Source organism: Acanthisitta chloris, unplaced genomic scaffold, assembly GCF_000695815.1.
Source record: "Acanthisitta chloris isolate BGI_N310 unplaced genomic scaffold, ASM69581v1 scaffold14445, whole genome shotgun sequence".
Classification (NCBI taxonomy): Eukaryota; Metazoa; Chordata; class Aves; order Passeriformes; family Acanthisittidae; genus Acanthisitta; species Acanthisitta chloris.
Window position 1 is genome coordinate 9,062 of NW_008675468.1, and position 10,794 is coordinate 19,855.

General features: G+C 49.8%; 1 protein-coding gene across 1 annotated transcript; it reads right to left on the reverse strand.

Moving 5' to 3' along the window:
• Window positions 1–790: 790 nt before the first annotated feature.
• On the reverse strand, window positions 791–9,360 carry IFNGR2 (interferon gamma receptor 2 (interferon gamma transducer 1); the record flags this gene model as incomplete). Its single annotated transcript, XM_009075773.1, has 6 exons — window positions 791–877; window positions 3,156–3,310; window positions 3,966–4,119; window positions 4,960–5,108; window positions 8,340–8,515; window positions 9,234–9,360. Coding segments are annotated over 6 exons (848 nt in total), but the record flags the coding sequence as incomplete, so codon positions are not given.
• Between the last annotated feature and the right edge of the window lie 1,434 nt (window positions 9,361–10,794).

Here is a 10,794-nt window from a genome sequence, read left to right on the forward strand (position 1 = left end):
TCACTTGTTGTTTGTGCTTTATTGGATGCTTCCAGAGCTCACAGGACGTGAGGCTTAACTTGTGGGTTTGCTGCTTTAAGGCACTCAAAACATAATTCCCTGGGAACTTCTCCTCTGCTGGTGTTCAACAGGAGCTTTTAGTGTCTTTAGTGCTGGTCTGTGGTGTAGGAGTTCCGAGTAAAAGTCTGTTTGGTTGTGCAGGGCACGTGTGTTGCTGCAGGAGATTAATGCTTCCCTGAGGGTGGGAGAGGCAGATAGAGGCTTTTCTGGGAGGAGTTCTTGGTGTGGGTTCAGCCCCAGCACAGGGAAGTATCGTCCCTTTGCCATCTACTTCTCATGACTCAGAACAGCAGCTTGGGGTAGGGACAGGGAGTACTATTGGCATAAAAACCACCGTAAAAGCAGTTCACCTGAAATTATTCACTCGGAAAATTCCAGGTTGTCTTACATCTTCCAGTAAAGTGCTGTCAATCCTCCAAGCTTTATTTGAACCTGGGCTTGGAATTTAACCCTTCTATAACCTTCTGGCTGTCCTTAAGCAGCTTAGTGTTCATTTCCCTTCCCACTCCCCCTTTGCAGTCTCTTTGGCAGAGCAGAAGCCACTGGAACACAGGCTCAGGGATCCACAACTCCCTCAGGATTGTCCTGGCACTGCCCCAGTTTAGGAGCAGCTTCTGCAGAGCTTTGGCACAGGCGACACTCACTGGGGTAGCACTTGAGTGACCTCACTGTCCCTGGAGGTGTTGGGTGGAGGGGTGAGACCCTCCAAGCTGCTGCTCCAGGCTTGGCTTCATTCTCCCACCACAACAGCTAGGGAATCATTCTCAGCAGGACTGTCCAGCAACTCCAGGCCAGGCATGCCAGGGTCCTTCAAGAACTGGAAAAACCCAGGAAGAAACCAGTTTAGATCCCTGTCCACAGAGCTGTGTTGGGAGTTCCACACAGAGCAAGTTGCCTCAGCACAGAACTCCCAGTAAGAGCTGCTACAGGAATATTCTCTCCTGGATTTCCTGCACACCACACTGAACAAGGAGAAGGCTGAAAAGGGGAAAGAGAGACCAATCAATCACACCAAGAGCCCTTCAAGGGAGGTGAAGCAGCTGCAGTTCCTGTTTGGGGCTTTCTGATTCATTTTGGCTAATATTTCATGTCAGTTCAAGAAAATTCCTACTAGTTAAGAGCAAAGCACTTCCTGATCACACAGCTGGAGAGATCCTCCAGCTGCAGGAATCCTGGAGCTCCCAGGTCCTGGTGTGATGGGGCAGGGCAGAGCTGCACTTTCTCTTGCCACCAAACCCCTGGTGACATTCTCCTCTTGGGGCTCCTCAGCTTTCCCTTCCTCTCCGTTCCCCTTCACTCCGAAGTTCAGCCATCAGCTTTCCAGGGATAATCATCATCCAGTCCAAGGGAACAAGCACAGGCAAAGCTGGACAGAATGAACCTGAGCTCAGACTGAGACTCCCCTCTCTCTGCAGCCACAGCAAAGCTAAGGAGCCTCAGGATCCTTTCTCCAGGTGTATTAAGAACTTCAGCCAATTCCAGGCAGGAATAAACCTCCACTTGGCTCTGTGCTCCCTGCACCTCAGGCCCCAAGGGCTCAGCTCCTCACCCTGCACTGTGCCCTCCTGGCCCTGGGAGAGGCCTCAGCAGGTCCATCCCAAAAATTCCATGCATTTCCTTATTTTCCATCACTTCTCACCGTGTTTCGCCCCAGCTCAGGCTCAAGCCTGGGTGGGAGGAGCTGCTCCATGTTTTCCAGCTGTATCCTGAGATTCCACGAGGCACAGGGACAAGCTCTTCCCTGGCAAACCCTTGGCATTACTGTAACACTTAGCAGGATTTTTCCCACTGTTTTCATTCACTTGCAGGAATTTTTTTTTTACTATTTAATACAATTACAAGGATTTTTGTGACTGTTTTAATACACTAATGAGGATTTTTAAAACTATTTTAGTTCACTTACAAGGAATTTTTTACTACTTTAATATACCTAAAGATATTTTAACTATTTTAATACAGTTACAAGGAATTTGTTTAGTATTTTAACACACTTGTAAGGAATTTTTTTTACTACTTTAATGCACCTGTAAGGAATATTTTGCTATTGTATCCACTTCAAAGATTTTTTTTACTATTTAAATACACTTAAGAGGAGGTTTTTTTCTATTTTAAATCACTTACAAGGACTTTTTTACTATTTTAATACATTTATTACAAGGAATTTTTTACTATTTGACTACACCCAAAGAGTTTTTGTTTCAATGCTCATATGTTTGTAAGGGATTTTCTCCTCTTTCAATGCAGTGTCTATGCATTTTTCCCCTACCTGAGCTACACTTCACTTGCTGAGTGACTGAGCTCCCTGATCTGAGCCCCAGGAAGCTGAGGCAGCATGAAGAGAGAAAATTGTGCTCACTCCAAGTTCATCCATGCACATGTCCATGAACCCCTGGACAAACATCTGCACAGGCTCAGGAGTGCAGTGACTGCTCTGCCACACACAGATCTCCTCAGAGCTGCACACAGAGCCTTCAAAAACCAGAATGTGTGCTCAGTCTGAGCCCTTAGCTCAAGGCTTGGCTGGAGCCTTTGCCTCCTGATGAAGGAGGAGAAAGAGGAAGGTGAGCAGGACTGAAACAACAATACTTGGCACAGAAACGTCAGAGCCACAAGGAGGAGAAAGCCCCTGGGTGACTTCTGCATCTGAGCATCAAACCCACAGGGTGAAAGGAAAGCCCAGGAACATCCCCTGAGCTTGTCCTGAGGCACCAGCTCAGGTTTGGCTCCAAACCACCATAATACGCTTTTCCACATCTGATTTCTGCGCATTCCTGGCCCCCCAGGCCACGTCCTGCAGCACACAACAGCTTCTGGCTTCAAGTGAAGCTGAGCCAGTTAGAGAAAGAGGAACAGGGACACAGGATCAGTCACGTGCTGAGTTTCTACCAGGATTACAACAGTGTTTGTGTCTTTGGACACAGAAGGAGATGACTGAGCTGAGTAAAAGAGGAATAAAGTGGGGAAATTAGGTGTCAGACAAGAAACTTGAGGCTCAGTTGTGTATCTCTGTTTCTATGGGGCAACTACTGGCTTTGTTCATCTTCCCCTCGAGCTCAGCCCTGCCCCTGCAGGGGAGGAACACTGTCTCCACTCACCTCCTCAAAGTGTGTTGGGATCTGCAGAGGAGGCTGAGCACAGTACTTGATTTTCTCATGGTATTTCCACAGGAGCAGCACACCACCTCCTACCACATGCGCCAGCAGGAACACCACCACCACCATCAGGACAATGTATCCAGCTCTGGCTGCCTCTGAGGAAGAGGGAAAACACCCATGTATCTGTATGGCAGAGTCATGTCTAGAGAATCATGGAATGGTTCCCTGGGCAGGGAGACCTCCCACCAGCCCAGGCTGCTCCAAGCCCCATCCAACCTGGTCTGGAACACTCCCAGGGATGGAGCAGCCACAGCTGCTCTGGGCAACCTGTGCCAGTGCCTCAGCACCTCACAGGGCGCAATTCCTGCCCAGTATCCCTCTGTCCCTGCCCTCTGGCAGTGAGAAGCCATTCCCTGTGTCCTGTCCCTCCAGCCCTTGTCCCAGGTCCCTCTGCAGCTCTTCTGGAGCCCCTTGAAGCACTGGAAGAGGCTCCAAGGTCTCCCTGGAGCTTCTTGTCTCCAGGTGAGCCCTCCCCCAGCTCATCCCCAGAGCAGAGATACTCCAGCCCGGGGTGAACTTAGATCCCAGAGAGCCAAACTCTTATCCCATATTACAGCAGGAAGGAAAAGCACAAATGGAAAGAGTTAATTATTGACTGATGACTCCTAATTCCTTTGCCCTGAATGACTCCTGTGAACATCTTGTGGTGCTCCCAGCTCTCCTGACAAATTGGGACCATTTCAGATGCCCCAAAACTCACATCCTACCCTATCCCACCACACATAAACAGGAATAAAATCCCAGTCCTACCACTGATGTCAGTGCTGTGACACTCTGGGCCACTTGGCTGTCCTAATAATGGGTCTTTTGAGAAGGTCGCCAATTCCACTTGGATGCTGAAGCAATAAAGTGTCAATTCCTTTAGATTCCCAATTTTAAATAGTGTCTTGTCTTCCTTTAGCTCCTGTTGAAAAGACACAAGAAAAACAGGTGTTACTGTAATCCCAAACTTGTTCCCAGCACAGACATCCCCTCACATTTAGGTTTTGCATTCAAAAATCCCAGATTTTCTCTGTCATCACTCAGGTTTGCCGCACAAGAGAAGCAGTGGAATATATTCCACCTTTCCTAGATGCTTTGAAGCAGCTTCTGCAGCAGCTCAGGCAGGGAGCAGAGCACAGGGGGGAGGAGGAAGTGCCTTCCCCACCACAGTGACTCCTTTCCTGACTCTCAAAGGAAGAGACTCCACGTGTTTCAGAAAAACACACGTTGCTGCAAGGCAGGAAGGAAGTGAAAGCGATTCAGGCCTTTGAAGGAAAAGAGTTTCTAGAGAAATTAAGGGCTTTTCTTTTTTCTGCTTGTGTTCCTGAAGCATTTCCGTTTAGAACTGAAACATTTGTAAGCTTCTTCCATGATTTAATTGAACTTAACACCTCCCCTGCACCCCTGGCTTGGTCACCACAGCTCTGGGGCCTCGAGCAGCAGCACAGACCCAGACAAAGGAGGGAGATTCAGAGCTGGGAGTCTAAAGTCACTTTTGACACTGGTTCTCTGCCTCGAGCTGCCATGGGATTTATCCTGTGTTTCCTGTGGAGGAAAGGGAGATGGTTTGGAAGTTAGGAATGCAGCAAGACCTGTGCCAAGGCCCAGCTGATCTCTTTCTCAGGACTCCAAGTGGTGACCTTCATTGTTAGGCACAAAATTACATGCACTTCCTTCCTCAATCTGCTGCCTTGCCAAGAGACACTGTCTCACATCTCAGCCCCAAAGTCAGGATAAACAGAGGAAATCAGAGAGTTCTTACTTTTCTCATAGCACTTGTGGTGTTCTCCCAGTAGGACACAAGATAGTGGAGGTCATCGCCAGCTTCGGGTGTGAAGGGGGGAGCGACTCCGATGAGCAGTGAGTCTGAGCTGACACTGACACTGGTCACTTTTGGGGGGCCCAGGGTAGCTGAAAATGGACACAGAGAGAGCAGTGAACCTCTGGATGCACAACAGCTCACCACACTGCTCTAGCTTCAGGACCACAGAGTCACTGAGGCTGGAAAAGCCCTCTGAGCCCACCAACTCCAACCTGTGGCCCATCACCACTTCTCAGCTAGCCCAGAGCTCTGAGGGCCACGTCCTGAGCTCCTTGGACACCTCCAGGGGTGGTGACTCCACCACCTCCCTGGGCAGCACATTCCAGTGCCTGACAGCCCTTTCCACGGGGAAATTCCTCCTGATGGCCAACCTGAACCTTCCCTGGCACAGCTTGAGGTGTTTCTTCTGGTCCTGCCCCTGTTCCCTGAGGGCCAACCTGACCCTCCCCTGGCACAGCTTTAGGTGTTTCTTCTGGTCCTGCCCCTGTTCCCTGAGGGCCAACCTGACCCTCCCCTGGCACAGCTTTAGGTGTTTCTTCTGGTCCTGCCCCTGTTCCCTGAGGGCCAACCTGACCCTCCCCTGGCACAGCTTTAGGTGTTTCTTCTGGTCCTGCCCCTGTTCCCTGAGGGCCAACCTGACCCTCCCCTGGCTCTCAGCAAACACAGTATCAACAGCTGTTGTTCAAGACAGTGAAAACACTTCCTCATCTACTTAATGCATTTCCAATATTTGCCTTTATTGCTCACCCAAGGAAACAGACTTGGAAGCCTCAGTGAAACTGGTTCACTTAAACCCCCAAAATTTTCCTGTTAACTTTCCCTGTAAATTCAGTAAATACTAACTAGATATTATCTCACTTCATCCGCAGTTAACGGGCATATGATTAAGATCCTTTTCCCCCCCTTTGACTAGCCACACATTCCATGTTCTCTAATCTCACACTCTTTGGTCAATAGATTGGAAGAGGAGTAACTAGCTTCCCCCTCCTTGCTTTGATGTCTCCATCTGTCCTTTAGGGTCAACATGGTAATTTCCTTCTCTGCAGGTCTAAACCAGGAGAAATACTACTAAAGTACTGACAGTCCTAATCACAGAGTCATGGAATGGTTTGGGTTGGAAGGACCCTAAAAATCAACCTGCCCAGGGCAGGGACATCTCCACCAGCCCAGGCTGCTCCAAGCCCCATCCAGCCTGGCCTGGAACACTCCCAGGGATGGAGCAGCCACAGCTGCTCTGGGCAACCTGTGCCAGTGCCTCAGCATCTCCCAGGATTGATCCTGGGGGTTGCCCCAAACCAGCACTTGGCCTTGGTCTAATCCAAGAGACTTGTGTGCTTACAGGTCACACATGACCATTAGTCATTTATCCCATGCTGACCTCCTGCTCCAAGAGGCTTATCAGTGCCTGTAAAGCTCTGCAGGAGCATAAACAAACCTACTCATGCTAATGTCAGATCAGTTATCAACTTCTTTTCTACTCAAAAGGCGTAAGTTATGAGCACAGCTCATTAACAGCACCCACTGCTCACTGCACCTCAACCCCAGCACTGCTCACTGCTCCTTTAGAGAAAATTGGCCCCCAAATCTTTATATCAGCAGAGAATCATAGAATCAACCAGGTTGGAAGAGCCCTCCAAGATCATCGAGTCCAACCCTACTGTCGTTACTAGACCATGGCACTCAGTGCCACATCCAGTCTCAGCTTGAAAACCTCCAGGGATGGTGAATCCACCACCTCCCTGGGCAGCACATTCCAATGCCTGATCACTCCCTCTGTAAAAAATCTCTTCCTAATATCTAACCTAAATCTCCCCTGGCAGAGCTTGAGTCTGTGCCTCCTTGTCCTCCTGCTGGTTGCCTGAGGGAAGAGACCAACCCCCCCCTGACTCCAACCTCCTTTCAGGCTTTCACGTTTCAGAAATTTCCGTTCGCTTTCCTTCCTCTTGCTGTACAACTGCCAACACCTCACTGTGTGCCCTCCCAGCTCCCGAGCTCCCTTCTGGAGTGGGACTGATCCAAACTCTGAGGGAGGAGCCCATGGACTTGGAACTGATCTCAAGGGGAGTCACACAAGGATGGCCACAAAATGTTCCTCCTGACCCTCAAGGAACACACAAACAGCTCTCCCACACCAAACCTCTGCTTTGTATTCCCATCACCCCAGAGCTTCCCCAGCCCCCAGAGAATCCCATTCCTAAGTAATCCACCACAGGCTGTGGATACATTGCCTCTCAGCTCCAGTGCAGGACTCGGGTACTTCCTCATTCTTTACCACCACAGAAAGCCCAAGAGTTAGAACTGAGTCACCAGGGAAAGTACCAGAGTCTGCAGGGCCCTCCCTGCTCCTCACAGCTCTGGGACAAGCTCAACTGAAAAGTCAGTCAGTCCATCCCTCTGCTTTGCCAACACTTCAGAGCCAGGTTGGATGGGACTTGGAGCAACCTGGGCTAGTGGAAGGTGTCCCCATGGCAGGGGGTGGAAATGGATGAGCTTTAAGATCATAGTATCAAAGAATCGTGGAGTGTTAAGGGCTTTGAATGAATCTTAGGGATCATCCAGCCCCAACCCCTGCCCCTGGGCAGGGACACCTCCCACCAGAGCAGGTTGCTCAAGGCTCAGCCAACCTGGCTGTGAACACTGCCAGGGCTGGGGCAGCCACAGCCTCCCTGGGCAACCTGGACCAGTGTCTCACCACCCTCACTGGGAAAACTTCTGCCTAAGATCTAATCTAAATTTCTTTCAATTCCTCCCCATTGTTCCTTGTCCTGTCCCTGCAGCTCCTAACACAGATCCCTCTACAGTTTCCCTGGAGTCCCTTCAGCTCCTGCAGGTTGCTCTGAGGTCTCCACACAACCTTCTCTTCTCCAGGCTCAACAACCCCAACTCTCTCAGCCTGGTTCCTTCCAACCCACATGTGATTCAATGGTTTCAAGTGTGTGCTTGAGTGCAGCCAGGACAGTTTGTATTTATCAGAGCAGGAATCTGTCCAGCAGAAACAGGTGGGTTTGAGTCAGACATATCCAAGGGCTTCATGTGTATGTGGGGAAATGAGAATGGAAAATTCCAACAGAAACACACTGTGGCTCTTCACAGGCTCAACCACCCCAGGAAACACTTGCTTGTCTTGTGATACCTGCTGAGAACACTGCTAACCCCCCAGAGGAACCAAGGAGCATCAGATCCTAGGGGCTCACAGTCTTTGTGAGCAAAACACCTCCAACCCTCTCCCTCTGACTCTAACAGGGCACCCCAAGAGCCTACAGCAGGCAACACTCTTCTCCAAGAAACCTCCTCAGGGAGAGGTAGAAAATGGCACTTACTGTTTAGCTCTGCCACAAATTGCTCTGTCTTGTTCCAGTCCGAGGTGATCTGCCCCAGCTCAGCCCTGACCCTCAGCGTCACCGTCCAGCGCCGCCTCTGGATGAAGGAGGGGAACGCACACTCGGTCTGGGGGATGCGGGTGCAGCTCGTATTACTCCAGTGGTCAGAGGCTCCTCTGCAAGGCACAACAAGGCACCAATAAAGCACCTGCAGCACAGTGACACCATCCCTCACACACAGGGTTTGGGGAAGAAAATCATGTGTCAAACACTGAATCATGTGTGCAGTAACATGTTTAAACCCCACGGTCCTCTCAGCTCCTCCATCATCTCCTCAGGGGCTGGGGGAAGCTAGAGTTAGCCCCTAAAATTCTGCACCGTTTCTGGGTGCTCTTCAGGGCTTCAATCTGGTCTGAGTTTGGTGGATATACCCAGGCCAAGAGCCTGTGCTTAGCCACTGTTAAGGTTTTTGGGGTGTTAAACTAATTGTTGTACTGGATTAGTACCAAACGAGTTGGGTTTAGACACACAAAATCATATGTGAAAGAAAATATCTTTTCATTTCTGTGCTTAGTAAATTTTTAGGGTTTGGAGACTTTTAACCAATTGTTAAACTGCATTAGAACAAGATTAGTTTGTTTTAGACACATAAAACCATCTGTGATAGGGAACCATTTCATTTCTGGGCTCAGCCATTATTTGGGATTTTTGGGGGGTTTAAAACTCATTGTGTTACTGGATTAGAACCAAATCAGTCGGTTTTAGACACACAAAATCATCTGTGACAGGAAACATCCTGTAATTACTGTGCTTAGCCACATTAGTTTTGGCTTTGTAAATTAATTGTGTGAGTGGATTAGATACAACAAGTCGGTTTCTGAGCTATTTACTCACGTTTTGTACTCGACTGTGTATAACACCAAGCCTCTCTCATCCTCAACTGGAGACCACCTCAGCCAGCTCTGGAAGTTGTAGGAATAAATCTTCACATCCTTTGGTGCTGGTAACTGGGGAGAAGGCTCTAAAGCAAGAAGAGGAATGAAAATAATGGTTGAAACATTCAAGCACAGGAGCCAAATTTGGGTTTCCAAATTCCAGCACCAGATATGACATTTTCACTGCTTTGCAGACAAACCCATTCCTCCTCCTCCTCTTCTCCACTTCAAATACATTCGAGTGTTGAGGCACTGGCACAGGTTGTCCAGGGCAGCTGTGGCTGCTCCATCCCTGGGAGTGTTCCAGGCCAGGCTGGATGGGGCTTGGAGCAGCCTGGGCTGGTGGGAGGTGTCCCTGCCCAGGGTAGGGGGTGGAACAAGATCATCTTTATGGTCCTTCCAACACAAACCATTCTGGGATTCTCTCAAAGGTTTAATTAGGTCAGTTACTGATTTCTTAGCCCTCACTTCTGAGCAGTGCACTTCAGAAAACACATCACCTCAGGCCCCAGGTGGCTCCTTAGGCATTGCAAACCTATTTGAGACTCCTTACAGCCAAACTATTGATCTCTTGCCTATTTTCAAGACCTCCACAAAACCTTTTCTTCACTCACAAGAGGTTTTCACTTTCCAGTCACACAGATTTGTCCTTGCACTCTCACTGCTGGTCTGGCACGTGGTGAGATATCTCACACCATCTGTGGCCTCAGACACCTGACACACACTAGTTATACAGCACCCCAGAAAGGTCTCAGAATAAAATACCAGAGGTAGTGATTAACAGATAAAGAAACATGAACAAGCGATGAAGTACGAGGGCAAACAGTTCATCTTCTCCTCAGCCAGGAGTTTAGTACCTTAATGGGGCTGTAGAAAGGAGGGAGGAGGTTTTTTTACAGAGGCAGAGAGTGCCAGGACAAGGGGCACTGGTGGTAAATGACACAGGCCATGGAGATGCTTCAAGGACTGGAGCCTCTCTGCCCTGGATCCAGGCTGGGAGAGCTGGGGGTGCCCACCTGGAGAAACTCCAGGGAGGCCTCAGAGTCCCTTCCTCAAGGGGCTCCAGGAGAGCAGCAGAGGGACTTGAGACAAGGCCTGGAGGGACAGGACACAGGGAATGGCTTCCCACTGCCAGAGGGCAGGGACAGGTGGAGATTGGGCAGGAATTGCTCCCTGTGAGGTGCTGAGGCACTGGCACAGGTTGCCCAGAGCAGCTGTGGCTGCTCCATCCCTGGGAGTGTCCCAGGCCAGGCTGGATGGGGCTTGGAGCAGCCTGGGCTGGTGGGAGTTGTCCCTGCCCAGGCCAGGTGGTGGAACTGGGTTCTCTCTACCTTCCATTCCCACCCAAACCAGTCTGGGATTCCTTGATTGCACACTGATTATCTTCATAGTTTTGTAGTACGTTAAGGGGTTGGAATGGAGCTTATAAATCATTCAGTCCAACCCCTGCCCTGGGCAGGGACACCTCCCATCAGAGCAGGTTGCTCAAGGCTCAGCCAACCTGGCTGTGAACACTGCCA